The following is a 19,251-nucleotide window of genomic DNA, read 5'->3' as shown; positions in this document are numbered from 1 at the left end:
ATATATAAAAGCATAACTATATAGTACCTAAATACCATCAGATATATTTATATATATAAAGCATAACTATATAGTACCTAAATGCCATCAGATATATTTATATATATAAAGCATAACTATATAGTACCTAAATGCCACCAGATATATATATATATATATATATATATATATACATGCATAACTAAATTAGTACCTAAATACATCAGACATATTTTATATATATAAAGCATAACCTTATAAGTAATCTAAATACCATCAGATATATTTTATATATATATAAAAGCATAACTATATAGTACCTAAATACCAATCAGATATATTTATTATAGCATTAACTATATAGTACCTAAATACCATCGAATATATTTATATATAATATCAGCATAACTATATAGTACCCTAAATACCATCAGACACATATTTATATATATAAAGCATAACTATATAGTACCTAAATACCATTCAGATATATTTATATATATAAAAAGCATAACTATATAGTACCTAAATACCATCAGATATTATATATTATAGCATAACTATATAGTACCTAAATACCACCAGATATATTTATAATATATCTAAGCATAACTATATAGTACCTAAAATACCATCAGACATATTTATTATATAAAAGCATAACTATATAGTATCTAAATACATCAGATATATTTAAATATATAACAAGCATCAAACTACTATAGTACCCTAAATAACCATCAGATATATTTATATAGGCTAACTATATAGTAACCTAAATAACCATCAGATATATTTTACTAATATATATAAGGCTATAACTTTTAGTACCTAAATACCATCAGACCCATATTTGTATATCACTATAAAGCATAACTATATAGATACCTAAATACCATCAGATATATTTAATATATCTAAAGCATAACTATATAGTAACTAAATGACCATCAGATATATTTATATAGCATAACTATATAGTACCTAAATAACCATCAAGATAATATTATATATATAAAGACATTATAACTATATGTACCTAAAATGCCATCAGACATATTTATATATATAAAAGCATAACTATATAGTACCTAAATACCATCAGATATATTTTATATATAAAGCATAACTATATAGTACCTAAATACCATCAGATATATTTATATATAAAGCCATAACTATATAGTACCTAAATACATCAAGATATATTTATTATATATATAAGCATAACTATATAGTACCTAAATACCATCAGACATATTTATATATATAATAAGCATAACTATATAGTACCTAAATACCATCAGATATATTTATATATATAAAGCATAACTATATAGTACCTAAATACCATCAGATATTTATATATATATAGCATAACTATATAGTACCTAAATACCATCAGATATATTTATATATATAAAGCATAACTAATATAGTACCTAAATACCATCAGACATATTTATATATATAAAGCATAACTATATAGTACCTAAATACCATCAGATATATTTATATATAAAAGCATAACTATATAGTACCTAAATACCATCAGATATATTTATATATATAAAGCATAACTATATAGTACCTAAATACCATCAGACATTATAGATATATATAAAGCATAACTATATAGTACCTAAATCCATCAGACATTTTACTATATATAAAAGCATATACTATATAGTACCTAAATACCATCAGACATATTTATATTATATAAAGCATAACGTATAGTACCTAAATACCATCAGTCATTTATATATATAAAAGCATAACTATATAGTACCTAAATACCATCAGTACTATTCTATATATATAAAGCATCAACTATATAGCTACCTCAAATGCCATCAGATATATTATATATATATAAAGTCATAAATATCTAGTACCTAAATGCCACCAGATATATATATATATATATATATACATGCATAAACTATTTAGGTACCTAAATACCAGTCATGACTATATTTATTAAGCCATAACTATATAGTACCTAAATCACCATCAGATTATATTTATATATATAAAGCATAACTATATAGATACCTACAATACCATCAGAACATATTTAATATAAAGCATAACTATATAGTACCTAAATACCATCAGACATATTTATATATATAAAAGCATAACTATATAGTACCTAAATACCATCAGACATTTATATATATATAAAGCATAACTATATAGTACCTAAATACCATCAGACATTTATATATATAAAAGCATAACTATATAGTACCTAAATACCATCAGATATATTTATAAAGCATAACTATATAGTACCTAAATACCATCAGATATATTTATATATATATAAGCATAACTATATAGTACCTAAATACCATCAGACATATTTATATATATAAAGCATAACTATATAGTATCTAAATACCATCAGATATATTTATATATATAAAAGCATAACTATATAGTACCTAAATACCATCAGATATATTTATATAGCATAACTATATAGTACCTAAATACCATCAGATATATTTATATATATATAAGCATAACTATATAGTACCTAAATACCATCAGACATATTTATATATATAAAGCATAACTATATAGTACCTAAATACCATCAGATATATTTATATATATAAAGCATAACTATATAGTACCTAAATACCATCAGATATATTTATATAGCATAACTATATAGTACCTAAATACCATCAGATATATTTATATATATAAAGCATAACTATATAGTACCTAAATACCATCAGACATATTTATATATATAAAGCATAACTATATAGTACCTAAATACCATCAGATATATTTATATATATAAAGCATAACTATATAGTACCCTAAATACCATCAGATATATTTATATATAAAGCATAACTATATAGTACCTAAATACCATCAGATATATTTATATATATAAAGCATAACTATATAGTACCTAAATACCATCAGATATATTTATATATATAAAAGCATAACTATATAGTACCTAAATACCATCAGATATATTTATATATATAAAGCATAACTATATAGTACCTAAATACCATCAGATATATTTATATATATAAAAGCATAACTATATAGTACCTAAATACCATCAGATATATTTATATATATAAAAGCATAACTATATAGTACCTAAATACCATCAGACATTTATATATATATAAAGCATAACTATATAGTACCTAAATACCATCAGACATTTATATATATAAAAGCATAACTATATAGTACCTAAATACCATCAGACATTTATATATATAAAAGCATAACTATATAGTACCTAAATACCATCAGACATTTATATATATAAAAGCATAACTATATAGTACCTAAATACCATCAGACATTTATATATATAAAAGCATAACTATATAGTACCTAAATACCATCAGACATATTTATATATATAAAAGCATAACTATATAGTACCTAAATACCATCAGATATATTTATATATATAAAGCATAACTATATAGTACCTAAATACCATCAGATATATTTATATATATAAAGCATAACTATATAGTACCTAAATACCATCAGATATATTTATATATATAAAAGCATAAAATATATAGTACCTAAATACCATCAGAAATATTATATATATAAAGCATAACTATATAGTACCTAAATACCATCAGACATATTTATATATATAAAGCATAACTATATAGTACCTAAATACCATCAGACATATTTATATATATAAAGCATAACTATATAGTACCTAAATACCATCAGATATATTTATATATATAAAGCATAACTATATAGTACCTAAATACCATCAGATATATTTATATATATAAAGCATAACTATATAGTACCTAAATACCATCAGATATTTATATATATAAAAGCATAACTATATAGTACCTAAATACCATCAGATATATTTATATATATAAAAGCATAACTATATAGTACCTAAATACCATCAGACATTTATATATATAAAGCATAACTATATAGTACCTAAATACCATCAGACATTTATATATATAAAGCATAACTGTATAGTACCTAAATACCATCAGATATATTTATATATATATAAAGCATAACTATATAGTACCTAAATACCATCAGATATATTTATATATATAAAAGCATAACTATATAGTACCTAAATACCATCAGACATTTATATATATAAAAGCATAACTATATAGTACCTAAATACCATCAGATATATTTATATATATAAAGCATAACTATATAGTACCTAAATACCATCAGATATATTTATATATATAAAGCATAACTATATAGTACCTAAATGCCATCAGATATATTTATATATATAAAGCATAACTATATAGTACCTAAATACCATCAGACATATTTATATATATAAAGCATAACTATATAGTACCTAAATACCATCAGATATATTTATATATATAAAAGCATAACTATATAGTACCTAAATACCATCAGACATTTATATATATATAAAGCATAACTATATAGTACCTAAATACCATCAGACATATTTATATATATATATAAAGCATAACTATATAGTACCTAAATACCATCAGATATATTTATATATATAAAAGCATAACTATATAGTACCTAAATACCATCAGACATTTATATATATAAAGCATAACTGTATAGTACCTAAATACCATCAGATATATTTATATATATAAAGCATAACTATATAGTACCTAAATACCATCAGATATATTTATATATATAAAGCATAACTATATAGTACCTAAATGCCATCAGATATATTTATATATATAAAGCATAACTATATAGTACCTAAATACCATCAGATATATTTATATATATAAAGCATAACTATATAGTACCTAAATGCCATCAGATATATTTATATATATAAAGCATAACTATATAGTACCTAAATACCATCAGATATATTTATATATATAAAAGCATAACTATATAGTACCTAAATACCATCAGACATTTATATATATATATAAAAGCATAACTATATAGTACCTAAATACCATCAGATATATTTATATATATAAAGCATAACTATATAGTACCTAAATACCATCAGATATATTTATATATATAAAGCATAACTATATAGTACCTAAATGCCATCAGATATATTTATATATATAAAGCATAACTATATAGTACCTAAATACCATCAGATATATTTATATATATAAAGCATAACTATATAGTACCTAAATGCCATCAGATATATTTATATATATAAAGCATAACTATATAGTACCTAAATACCATCAGATATATTTATATATATAAAAGCATAACTATATAGTACCTAAATACCATCAGACATTTATATATATATATAAAAGCATAACTATATAGTACCTAAATACCATCAGATATATGTAGAAATATGTATCTATGAATAAAAACAACATAATCTTCTATGTGAAGAACATTGTGAAACATTTATATTTTCATGTCGGGTTAGTGCACTTGAGAATATGCGATCGGGTTTGCGCGTGAGTAGGGTGTTTGTCTTTCCCCCCACTTTTTTCTATGGGGGAATATGTTATAGCATGCCCGATATTGTAAGTTTGTCTTTTTACACACTTCGGGATAGCGTGTGAGCGAAAAACAGTTTACTTTTAACTTGTAATACAAACGCAACCTGACGCATGGAAAACCCTTAATTCTATCGGAGTTATCGCACCAGCGGGAGTGTTAAATACGGCTACACTTGTAATCTGGCTCATAATGAGTGTTGTACGGTAATGTTTAATGTTTTACAGACAGTGCAGCTGCCCCTAGATTCGCAGTAATGGCACATCGGCTGCACAAGGTATATGTGTGTATAACTGGCAGAAATAATTATGAAGTTGAAGCAATGTTTGCAAAGACATCAGCAGAACCTGCATTACACTGATAGTCCTAGAGGTTTGTAACATAATTCTCTTTGTTAAATGATATGAGACTGGGGCATTGCAAATGTATCTAAAAACTAAAATGAGAAAATGTCAGCAGCTATCAAACATCTGACAGCGCCACAATTCTGTAAATGTGTATTTATAAATTCTATTATTACAAGTTTGTCAGTCTATGTGATTTTAGTTGTATGTCAGTTTGTTTTCACTGAGACAGTTAGATAAAGATCTTTTTACTGTACATTTCGGGGGAAATTGAGTGTTTGGTGGTTTAGGAAGGAAATGAAGCCACAAACAGTACTAAGTATTCCCACCCCTACCAGCAATAAGTGAGATACATGGTACCTTAAATATGGGGTGCACAGACGGGAGCTGCCGGAACATGCCGATGGCAAAGACCTCAGACAGCAGATGGGTGCGCAAGAGATGGCTGACCGTTTGGTGAATATGGAAATCTGATGAGCGGACCCAGATTTTAGCCAACAACCAGTCGTTATGGGAATCAGAAGGCAAAAAGATTGGATTTTCTGGGCCGGGTGCTTGACTGAGCTGAATCATGACAAATAAAAATAAGATTAATTATTCCAGCAAGTCAATAAAGAGTATTTACAGGAACAGTTTAATGCGGAGTCTCTTCAACCTGTGTGTGAATGTCAAGTGCATAGAAATAAGCTGAACCAAGAAATTGTTTACGTTATTATTGTCTATTAGTTAGGTCAATACAAATAGATGTGCTGTATGCATGTAAATATTATCAACAAATAAATAGTTATCCCAAGCAATTGAGTACTTATTGCAGGATAAGGAAGCGTCAGGGGACTTTGTTGTTGTTTTTTTAACTAGCTCACCTGTTAAACCAAGTTGCAAAACGCTCACAAGCATTTATATTTATAATATTTCCTGCAATAAGTACTCAATTGCTTGGGATTACTATTTTAGGATGGGAGGGGCTCTCTGACTTTATGCTTACTAAAGTGCTGTACAGATAGAGAATTCTCACTTAAGTTCCTAACAAGTGGATCAAATCTCACTTAAGAGAGCAGTTTAACGTACAAACATATGATTATCTGAACAGCATTCAATATCAGTCTAAAAACGCTCCAACTTTTCTAGCATTCCAAGGGAGATACATTCGGCTAGATTACGAGTTTGGCGTTAGCCTTAAAAAGCAGCTTTAAGAGGTCTTTATTTTAACTAGGTAGTTATTAAATAGTTAATAACTATTTAATAGCTATTGTACCTAGTTAAAATAAATACAAACTTGCCTGTAAAATAAAAATAAACCCTAAGATAGATACAATGTAACTATTAGTTATATTGTAGCTAGCTTAGGGTTTATTTTATAGGTAAGTATTTAGTTTTAAATAGGAATAATTTAGTTTATTGTAGTAATTTTATTTATATTTATTTTAATTATATTTAAGTTAGGTGGTGTTAGGGTTAGGGTTAGACTTAGGTTTATAACTTTATTATAGTGGCGCGACGTTGGGGGCGGCAGATTAGGGGTTAATAAATATAATGTAGGCGTTGGCGATGTTGGGGGCAGCAGATTAGGGGTTCATAAGTATAATGTAGGTGGCGGCGGTGTCCGGAGCGGCAGATTAGGGGTTAATAATAATATGCAGGGGTCAGGGATAGCGGAGGCGGCAGATTAGGGGTTAATAAGTGTAAAATTAGGGGTGTTTAGACTCGGGGTTCATGTTAGGGTGTTAGGTGTAGACATAAAATGTATTTTCCCCATAGGAATCAATGGGGCTGCGTTAGGAGCTGAACGCTGCTTTTTTGCAGGTGTTAGACTTTTTTTCATCCGGCTCTCCCCCATTGATTCCTATGGGGAAATCGTGCACGAGCACGTTCAGCCAGCTCACCGCTAACGTAAGCAGCTCTGGTATTGAGGTGAGATGTGGAGCTAAAGTTTGCTCTTCACTCACTTTTTTGCAGCTAACGCCGAGTTTGTAAAAACCCTTAATACCAGCGCTGTCTGTAGGTGAGCGGTGAGCATAAACTGCTCGTTAGCACCGCACCCCTCCGAATGCAGAACTCGTAATCTAGGCGATTGTTACTTATACAGCAGTATTTCTTTTTTCATGTAAGATGATTTTTTTACTTTGCCGTCTTTGAAATAAATACAAATAAAAGCTCCTTTCTATGTTTAATAACTACAAATTCCCTTTACCCTTGTACTGTGCATCTAAGCATACTTTTTGTAGGAGTAGTTTATTTGTTGATGTGCATAGAAACAAGATCTTTAAACATTAAAGGGATAGAAAAGTCAAAACTAAACCTGCATGATTCAGATAGAGCCGGTCATTTTAAGATACTTTTAAATGTATTTCTATTTTCAAATGTGCTTCGTTCTCTTAGTATCCCTTGTTAAAAAATGAATATGCACATATCATACACTAGTGGGAGCTGCTGCTGATTGGTGCCTGCACACATTTGTCTCTTGTGATTGGCTAAATAGATATTTTCAGCTTCCTGTCAGTAGTGCAATGCTGTCCCTTCAGCAATGGATTACAAGAGAATGAAGAAAATTTGATAATAGAATTAAATTGGAAAGTTGTTTATAATTGTATGTTCTATCCAAATCATAAAAGAAAATATTGGGGTTTACTATCCCTTTAAAAAAGGTCTGTAACATGCAGAGGTGTGTGTGTCATGCTAGCCAATCACAAGCGGTGAGTGTGTCAGGCTAGCCAATCACAAGCAGTGGGTGTGTCAGGCTAGCAAAACGCAAGCTCTGGGTGTGTCAGGCTAGCCAATCGCAAGTGGTGGGTGTGTCAGGCTAGCCAATCACAAACGGTGGGTGTGCCATGCTATGCAATCACAAGAGGTGGGTGTTCCAGGCTAGCCAATCACAAGCAGTGTGTGTCAGGCAAGCCAATCACAAGTGATGTTTGTGTCAGACTAGCCAATCACAAGTGGTGGGTGTGTCAGGCTTGCCAATCACAAGTGATTGGCGTGTCATGCTAGCCCATCACAAGCGGTGATTGTGTCAGGCTTGCGAATCACAAGCAGTGGGTGTGTCAGGCTAGCCAATCGCAAGCGGTGGGTGTGTCAGGCTAGCCAATCGCAAGTGGTGGGTGTGTCAGGCTAGCCAATCACAAGCGGTGGGTGTGCCATGCTATACAATCACAAGTGGTGGGTGTTCCAGGCTAGCCAATCACAAGCAGTGTGTGTCAGGCTAGCCAATCACAAGTGATGCTTGTGTCAGACTAGCCAATCACAAACGATTGGTGTGTCAGGCTAGCCAATCACAAGCAGTGGGTGTGTCAGGCTAGCCAATCACAAGCAGTGGGTGTGTCAGGCTAGTTAATCATAAGCTGTCTGTGTGTTGAATGTCCCTTTAACCTGGGAAACAATTATCTGCTCTTTTGGGGAGACTCAAGGACTGGGGGTGACCGAGCTGTTTGCAACTCATTCACTAGGGGGAGCCAGTGCTTTGTGACCGATGACTCAGCTGATGCAGCCTGAGATTGGCTGCACTTAAAGGTACTAATATAACAGAGGGAGTGATGTCATTTTCAGAAGATGACGTTGGTGCTGACATCATTTTCTTTTCTTGCAACCTAATATACAATATTTAAATGAACCTAAGAATGAAAGTAAAATGGAGATATTATATGTTCCCATAATGATGTCACACAGAAGTGTCATCAATGTTGTCTACAGATATCAGTCCACCCACATAAAACTTTATAGCACAGGGCACCTGGATTGCTATGGGCACAATCTTGTTCTCCAAGTTTTTGTACAGCAGGCAGATGGGCGCCGCTAGGTACTGGAGGGTGCAGGGGTCAGTCTTGTTACTGGAGATACCTTCCAGCATTTTATAATCCACAATAAAGACGTTTCCTTCCTGTAGAATTAAGCAGACATGTTTACAGGATTATTATGTACTATGTAAGTCGATGTGACCCTAACTAACATCACACTAGCTTTATCAGACAAACAATAGGTAGCAAGGAACAAGTTTATAAAACAACTTTATTTTATATCATCTGGGAAGATTTCACTTTATACGGCTCAAACTCAACTGAGACAAGGCTGAGCCAGAGTGTACATATTATACTTTCAAGACACAAGTGTAGACATAGTGCTAGTGTGTTCCAGAGTGTGCTAGTGTGTGCCAGGGTGTGCTAGGGTTTGCCAGGGGTGTGAACTCTCTCTCTCTCTCTCTCTCTCTCTCACACACACACACATCTTTTGTGTTTCTAATATACTACTTTATCTTCATGGTGAAATAAATGCTCATATCCATGGGCTCACAGGTGACAGAAATGTCAGATGAGAGAGTGAAGGACAAAAGGGGACACACAGGGCTGGTGACTGAAGAGGGGAAAAAAGAGGGTTTTGGGAACGGCATAAATGAGTTGAGGTTTATGTGACACTGACACAAATAGAGGACGTTATACATTTATTTACCTCTATCTCCTGCTCCAGGGACAGTTTGCGCTCTAGACTACAATCTACCATCTCATTTGTCACTGGGAAATTGGATGGAATTTCTTTGCACCTTCTAATCAATACCGGGTTACAGCCATTAAGGAACTGATAACCAAACATGAAGTCCTCCTGCCAGTGCTGCATAACGTACTCTATGGGACACAAGACAAGAGTGTATGTGACACGTACATATGAATATGTCATTGTGACCCAACTGAAAACATTAGGTTACATGGTATTAGCCTCTCGGATAGGAACCATCACTGTGCTGCAGGCCTCATGTTCTAAGAGGAAATTAGTTTTTGAACTATAGACACCAACACAAGTAGTTCCAAAACTGAACAATCTCTACTAATTCTGTGTTTCACTTCTGCTGATCTACAGGAAACAAATATTCCAATAGGTAATTCTTCAGCTTTGTGTCACCTTGAAAATGGCCTTATTACTCCAGAAACTGCCAAAAATTCTCCATCTCCTTCCAGGTGACAATGTGCTGTAGGTGCGACCCATGACAGCTAAGTAGTCTTTCATTTACACAAACTATTTAATATTATTCAATTCCAAAGGAATCTGACCAGAGCTTACAGACACAACTAATTAGGTCTGAAAACTCCATTAGGTTTGTAGTTAAAGTGACATATTTGTAGATACACAGATTATTTCCCAACCAAAAGAAGATCCAGTATAGGGGGCATTGTAAAGTATAACTTACAGGTTTAGATGTATAAAGTCTGAGACCAACCTGAGATTGTATTACTGATCCTCACAAATATCTTTTCAAAGTCGGCAAAGTCGCTCCAAGATGACTGGAACATGTGCATAAAGCTGTTCACAAAAAGGTTCTCCATCCTGTAAAGAATTCATTTGAGCTTTAGAGCAAGGTTTGATTTTTCTTTATTTTCTATCACTAATCAGTTCAGCTACATATAAAAAAAACAAGTGCATAATTACACTTTGTAAGAAAACATAGCTGTGTTTAGTTAGGAGAGTTGGTGAAATAAAGCCCAAGTCATTATTTTCTATATAACTGCTCTCCCATGGCACATATTGTATTTGCTGGCTAGAGCAGTGTTTTTCAACCAGTGTGTGTACCGTGAGAGATCCTCAGGTGTGCCGCGGCAGACTGACAACAGTGCGGGGTTGTTCCTCTTTCAAATTTTTAAATATTGGGAGGTATGTAACCGGCTCATCAGGCATCATTTACAACCATGACATTGACATTAATTCACAGACAATCATTATGATTGTTTGTGAATGAATGTCAATATGTCATGTATAGTTTGTAGGAGGCATGGCATGACAGTACAGTACAGTGTATATATATATATATATATATATATATATATATATATGTATATATATATGTGTGTATATACATACACACACACACACACACTGTATATATATCCTGTATTAGGCTACAATGTGTGATTTTGTAAACTTTGGGATGGTGGTGTGCCACAGGATTTTTTAATGTGAAAAAGTGTGCCACGGCAAAAAAAAAGGTTGCAAATCACTGGGCTAGAGGATATAGCTAGTGCTAGTAAGATGTTTACTGGTTAGAGGATATAGCTAGTTCTAGTAAGATGTTTACTGGTTAGAGGATATAGCTAGTGCTAGTATGGTGTTTGCTGGTTAGAGGATAGAACTAGTGCTAGTATGGTGTTTGCTGGTTAGAGGATAGAACTAGTGCTAGTATGGTGTTTGCTGGTTAGAGGATAGAACTAGTGCTAGTATGGTCTTTGCTGGTTAGAGGATAGAACTAGTGCTATTAAGATGTTTGCTGGTTAGAGGATATAACTAGTGCTAGTAAGATGTTTACTGGTTAGAGGATATAGCTAGTGCTAGTATGGTGTTTGCTGGTTAGAGGATAGAACTAGTGCTATTAAGATGTTTGCTGGTTAGAGGATAGAACTAGTGCTATTAAGATGTTTACTGGTTAGAGGATATAGCTAGTGCTAGTATGGTGTTTGCTGGTTAGAGGATAGAACTAGTGCTATTAAGATGTTTGCTGGTTAGAGGATAGAACTAGTACTAGTAAGATTTTTGCTGGTTAGAGGTTATAACTAGTGCTAGTAAGATGTTTGCTGGTTAGAGGATATAACTAGTGCTAGTATGATGTTTGCTGGTTAGAGGTTATAACTAGTGCTAGTAAGATGTTTGCTGGTTGGAGGATATAACAAGTGCTAGTATGATGTTTGCTGGTTAGAGGATAGAACTAGTGCTAGTAAGATGTTTGCTGGTTAGAGGATAGAACTAGTGCTAGTAAGATGTTTGCTGATTAGAGGATATAACTAGTGCTAGTATGATGTTTGCTCGCTAGAGGTTATAACTAGTTATAGTAAGATGTTTGCTCGCTAGAGGTTATAACTAGTGCTAGTAAGATGTTTGCTGGTTAGAGGATATAACTAGTGCTAGTAAGATGTTTGCTGGTTAGAGGTTATAACTAGTGCTAGTAAGATGCTTGCTGGCTAGAAGATATAACTAGTGCTAGTAAGATGTTTGCTGGTTAGAGGATATAACTAGTGCTAGTATGATGTTTGCTGGTTAGAGGTTATAACTAGTGCTAGTAAGATGTTTGCTGGTTAGAGGTTATAACTAGTGCTAGTAAGATGTTTGCTGGTTAGAGGATAGAACTAGTGATATTAAGATGTTTGCTGGTTAGAGGATATAACTAGTGCTAGTAAGATGTTTACTGGTTAGAGGATATAGCTAGTGCTAGTATGGTGTTTGCTGGTTAGAGGATAGAACTAGTGCTATTAAGATGTTTGCTGGTTAGAGGATAGAACTAGTGCTATTAAGATGTTTACTGGTTAGAGGATATAGCTAGTGCTAGTATGGTGTTTGCTGGTTAGAGGATAGAACTAGTGCTATTAAGATGTTTGCTGGTTAGAGGATAGAACTAGTACTAGTAAGATTTTTGCTGGTTAGAGGTTATAACTAGTGCTAGTAAGATGTTTGCTGGTTAGAGGATATAACTAGTGCTAGTATGATGTTTGCTGGTTAGAGGTTATAACTAGTGCTAGTAAGATGTTTGCTGGTTGGAGGATATAACAAGTGCTAGTATGATGTTTGCTGGTTAGAGGATAGAACTAGTGCTAGTAAGATGTTTGCTGGTTAGAGGATAGAACTAGTGCTAGTAAGATGTTTGCTGATTAGAGGATATAACTAGTGCTAGTATGATGTTTGCTCGCTAGAGGTTATAACTAGTTATAGTAAGATGTTTGCTCGCTAGAGGTTATAACTAGTGCTAGTAAGATGTTTGCTGGTTAGAGGATATAACTAGTGCTAGTAAGATGTTTGCTGGTTAGAGGTTATAACTAGTGCTAGTAAGATGCTTGCTGGCTAGAAGATATAACTAGTGCTAGTAAGATGTTTGCTGGTTAGAGGATATAACTAGTGCTAGTATGATGTTTGCTGGTTAGAGGTTATAACTAGTGCTAGTAAGATGTTTGCTGGTTAGAGGTTATAACTAGTGCTAGTAAGATGTTTGCTGGTTAGAGGATATAACAAGTACTAGTATGATGTTTGCTGGTTAGAGGATATAACTAGTGCTACTATGATGTTTGCTGGCTAGAAGATATAACTAGTGCTAGTATGGTGTTTGCTGGTTAGAGGATATAACTAGTGCTAGTATGATGTTTGCTGGTTAGAGGTTATAACTAGTGCTAGTAAGATGTTTGCTGATTAGAGGATATAACTAGTGCTAGTATGATGTTTGCTCGCTAGAGGTTATAACTAGTTATAGTAAGATGTTTGCTCGCTAGAGGTTATAACTAGTGCTAGTAAGATGTTTGCTGGTTAGAGGATATAACTAGTGCTAGTAAGATGCTTGCTGGTTAGAGGATATAACTAGTGCTAGTAAGATGTTTGCTGGTTAGAGGTTATAACTAGTGCTAGTAAGATGTTTGCTGGTTAGAGGATATAACTAGTGCTAGTAAGATGTTTGCTGGTTAGAGGATATAACTAGTGCTAGTAAGATGTTTGCTGGTTAGAGGTTATAACTAGTGCTAGTAAGATGTTTGCTGGTTAGAGGATATAACTAGTGCTAGTAAGATGTTTGCTGGTTAGAGGATATAACAAGTGGTAGTATGATGTTTGCTGGTTAGAGGATATAACTAGTGCTAGTATGATGTTTGCTGATTAGAGGTTATAACTAGTGCTAGTAAGATGTTTGCTGATTAGAGGATATAACTAGTGCTAGTATGATGTTTGCTCGCTAGAGGTTATAACTAGTTATAGTAAGATGTTTGCTTGCTAGAGGTTATAACTAGTGCTAGTAAGATGTTTGCTGGTTAGAGGATATAACTAGTGCTAGTAAGATGCTTGCTGGTTAGAGGATATAACTAGTGCTAGTAAGATGTTTGCTGGTTAGAGGATATAACTAGTGCTAGTAAGATGTTTGCTGGTTAGAGGTTATAACTAGTGCTAGTAAGATGCTTGCTGGCTAGAAGATATAACTAGTGCTAGTAAAATGTTTGCTGGTTAGAGGATATACCTAGTGCTAGTATGATGTTTGCTGGTTAGAGGTTATAACTAGTGCTAGTAAGATGTTTGCTGATTAGAGGATATAACTAGTGCTAGTAAGATGTTTGCTGGTTAGAGGATATAACTAGTGCTAGTAAGATGTTTGCTGTTTAGAGGATATAACTAGTGCTAGTATGATGTTTGCTGGCTAGAAGATATAACTAGTGCTAGTATGATGTTTGCTGGCTAGAAGATATAACTAGTGCTAGTATGGTGTTTGCTGGTTAGAGGATATAACTAGTGGTAGTATGATGTTTGCTGGCTAGAAGATATAACTAGTGCTAGTATAATGTTTGCTGTTTAGAGGATGTAACTAGTCTAGTATAATGTTTGCTGGCTAGAAGATATAACTAGTGCTAGTATGATGTTTGCTGGTTAGAGGATATAACTAGTGTTAGTATGATATTTGCTGGCTAGAAGATATAACTAGTGCTAGTATGGTGTTTGCTGGCTAGAAGATATAACTAGTGCTAGTATGATATTTGCTGTTTAGAGGATATAACTAGTGCTAGTATGGTGTTTGCTGGCTAGAAGATATAACTAGTGCTAGTATGATGTTTGCTGGTTAGAGGATATAACTAGTGCTACTGCTAGTATGATTTTTGCTGGCTAGAAGATATAACTAGTGCTTGTATGATGTTTGCTGGTTAGAGGATATAACTAGTGCTAGTATGATGTTTGCTGGCTAGAAGATATAACTAGTGCTAGTATGATGTTTGCTGGTTAGAGGATATAACTAGTGCTAGTATGATGTTTGCTGGCTAGAAGATATAACTAGTGCTAGTATGATGTTTGCTGGCTAGAAGATATAACTAGTGCTAGTATGGTGTTTGCTGGTTAGAGGATATAACTAGTGCTAGTATGATGTTTGCTGGTTAGCGGATATAACTAGTGCTACTATGATGTTTGCTGGCTAGAAGATATTACTAGTGCTAGTATGATGTTTGCTGGCTAGAAGATATAACTAGTGCTAGTATGGTGTTTGCTGGTTAGAGGATATAACTAGTGCTAGTATGATGTTTGCTGGTTAGAGGATATAACTAGTGCTACTATGATGTTTGCTGGCTAGAAGATATAACTAGTGCTAGTATGGTGTTTGCTGGTTAGAGGATATAACTAGTGCTAGTATGATGTTTGCTGGTTAGAGGATATAACTAGTGCTAGTATGGTGTTTGCTGGTTAGAGGATGTAACTAGTGTTAGTATGATGTTTGCTGGTTAGAGGATATAACTAGTGTTAGTATGATATTTGCTGGTTAGAGGATATAACTAGTGCTAGTATGATGTTTGCTGGTTAGAGGATATAACTAGTGCTACTGCTAGTATGATTTTTGCTGGCTAGAAGATATAACTAGTGCTTGTATGATGCTTGCTGGTTAGAGGATATAACTAGTGCTAGTATGATGTTTGCTGGCTAGAAGATATAACTAGTGCTAGTATGATGTTTGCTGGTTAGAGGATATAACTAGTGCTAGTATGATGTTTGCTGGCTAGAAGATATAACTAGTGCTAGTATGATGTTTGCTGGCTAGAAGATATAACTAGTGCTAGTATGGTGTTTGCTGGTTAGAGGATATAACTAGTGCTTGTATGATGTTTGCTGGTTAGAGGATATAACTAGTGCTACTATGATGTTTGCTGGCTAGAAGATATTACTAGTGCTAGTATGATGTTTGCTGGCTAGAAGATATAACTAGTGCTAGTATGGTGTTTGCTGGTTAGAGGATATAACTAGTGCTAGTATGATGTTTGCTGGTTAGAGGATATAACTAGTGCTACTATGATGTTTGCTGGCTAGAAGATATAACTAGTGCTAGTATGGTGTTTGCTGGTTAGAGGATATAACTAGTGCTAGTATGATGTTTGCTGGTTAGAGGATATAACTAGTGCTAGTATGGTGTTTGCTGGTTAGAGGATATAACTAGTGTTAGTATGATGTTTGCTGGTTAGAGGATATAACTAGTGTTAGTATGATATTTGCTGGTTAGAGGATATAACTAGTGTTAGTATGATGTTTGCTGGTTAGAGGATATAACTAGTGTTAGTATGATATTTGCTGGCTAGAAGATATAACTAGTGCTAGTATGATGTTTGCTGGTTAGAGGATATAACTAGTGCTAGTATGGTGTTTGCTGGTTAGAGGATATAACTAGTGTTAGTATGATGTTTGCTGGTTAGAGGATATAACTAGTGCTAGTATGATGTTTGCTGGCTAGAAGATATAACTAGTGCTAGTATGATGTTTGCTGGTTAAAGGATATAACTAGTGTTAGTATGATGTTTGCTGGTTAGACGATATAACTAGTGCTAGTATGATGTTTGCTGGTTAGAGGATATAACTAGTGCTACTATTATGTTTGCTGGCTAGAAGATATAACTAGTGCTAGTATGATGTTTGCTGGTTAGAGGATATAACTAGTGCTACTATTATGTTTGCTGGCTAGAAGATATAACTAGTGTTAGTATGATATTTGCTGGTTAGAGGATATAACTAGTGTTAGTATGATGTTTGCTGGTTAGAGGATATAACTAGTGTTAGTATGATATTTGCTGGCTAGAAGATATAACTAGTGCTAGTATGATGTTTGCTGGTTAGAGGATATAACTAGTGCTAGTATGGTGTTTGCTGGTTAGAGGATATAACTAGTGTTAGTATGATGTTTGCTGGTTAGAGGATATAACTAGTGCTAGTATGATGTTTGCTGGCTAGAAGATATAACTAGTGCTAGTATGATGTTTGCTGGTTAGAGGATATAACTAGTGTTAGTATGATGTTTGCTGGTTAGAGGATATAACTAGTGCTAGTATGATGTTTGCTGGTTAGAGGATATAACTAGTGCTACTATTATGTTTGCTGGCTAGAAGATATAACTAGTGCTAGTATGATGTTTGCTGGTTAGAGGATATAACTAGTGTTAGTATGATGTTTGCTGGTTAGAGGATATAACTAGTGCTAGTATGATGTTTGCTGGTTAGAGGATATAACTAGTGCTACTATTATGTTTGCTGGTTAGAGGATATAACTAGTGCTAGTATGGTGTTTGCTGGTTAGAGGATATAACTAGTGCTAGTATGGTGTTTGCTGGTTAGAGGATATAACTAGTGCTAGTATGATGTTTGCTGGTTAGAGGATATAACTAGTGCTAGTATGATGTTTGCTGGCTAGAAGATATACTACAGGATTTTAGAAAATAATTAGCGTAGTTGCGCCTATATTGTTAACCTATACTGGGTAGACATATTAGTCTAAAGATGGATTATTGCAGGACAATTACTTAGGCTGAAAGTAGAATATAATAATAAATATACACAATGCTAATAAATATAAAAAACTTTAAATTTAATACAAATGAGATAATAAATAAAAAATAATTGATAAATGTAACCCTTTATTGAATTCATACACTTTCTCTAATCTGAAAAAATTTGCCAGTCTAAAAAGAACTACTAATACTAAGCTAAAAATAATCAGCACATTCAATGTATACAAATAAAATATCCAATACTCAACTTAATCATAGAACTTATTAAACTTATAAAAAATAATGTTTGCAATGTTTAATATACTCCTTTCAGAAAGTGCATGGAGTGTTAAAAAGGTAGTAACAGTTAATAACAGTTTATTTGTTGTTAACGAGTGAAGTAATGTTTTTAGGCTTAAATCGATGAGGCAAACGATTCCAAATCCTTAGGGCAAAAATAGTGCTCAAAAGAAAAAAACGTCACTTTAAAACAATATGTTTAGAATACTTTGCAAATACCGGTAGATGCTAGTGTAGTAATCCTTCCTTAAAGAGTTATTTTTGGGTAAAAGATGTAATCCTGGTTTAGTCACCAGAGTCTTACTGTGTAGTGGTTGCTCCTCCATTCCTATCTGGGTCCTTATTGCAGTACCTTCGTTTCAGCGTCTCTCTAGAACGCTCATGGAACTACACGCTGAATTTCAGGAGGGTCCTACCAGTAAATGGTCCGTCTGGTGTCCTGGGAAACAGCTTCCCCAATCTTGCAGCACAATCTAGTTGTATGGAACCAAAAAATAAACGCTATGCGTTTCAGCTGTCCAGGAAGCCTTTCTCAAGCGATATGATTTGCCTCTTTCGAAGAGCCTCTTATAAACCCTATCAACTAATATTATTGGTTATTTAATCCTAAGGATTGCAATTGCAAAATAGAAAAAAAGAGAAACATATATCTCCATATTAAGCTTACATTGTTTAATCGAAAATAAAGGATATAAATATGTTGAATTAAGCAACTCTTCTAAACATACATAGAACAAAATACTTTAAAACAGTCCCTACGAGACCCATTCATATAAAATACATAATTACAATCAATTGAATAAAATTAGATAAAAAGTAATAATAATAATAAATAGACTACATAGATATCAGAAAAAAGGATGTAAT

General features: G+C 33.1%; 1 protein-coding gene across 1 annotated transcript in view; it reads right to left on the bottom strand.

Moving 5' to 3' along the window:
* ALOX5 (arachidonate 5-lipoxygenase) overlaps positions 1-19,251 on the bottom strand; it is a 160,569-nt gene that overhangs the window by 53,682 nt on the left and 87,636 nt on the right. The window contains exons 5-8 of the mRNA XM_053691881.1: positions 11,059-11,165; positions 10,296-10,468; positions 9,583-9,729; positions 6,216-6,419 (exon numbers count right to left, since the gene is read on the bottom strand). Coding sequence (XP_053547856.1) covers positions 6,216-6,419; positions 9,583-9,729; positions 10,296-10,468; positions 11,059-11,165 — 631 coding nt within the window. The remainder of the gene's footprint in view (positions 1-6,215; positions 6,420-9,582; positions 9,730-10,295; positions 10,469-11,058; positions 11,166-19,251) is intronic.

This window comes from Bombina bombina, chromosome 9 (genome assembly GCF_027579735.1).
Source record: "Bombina bombina isolate aBomBom1 chromosome 9, aBomBom1.pri, whole genome shotgun sequence".
NCBI classification, from domain to species: Eukaryota; Metazoa; Chordata; class Amphibia; order Anura; family Bombinatoridae; genus Bombina; species Bombina bombina.
Note: the sequence above shows the minus strand (reverse complement) of the source record. Positions and strands in the feature narration are given on the sequence as shown.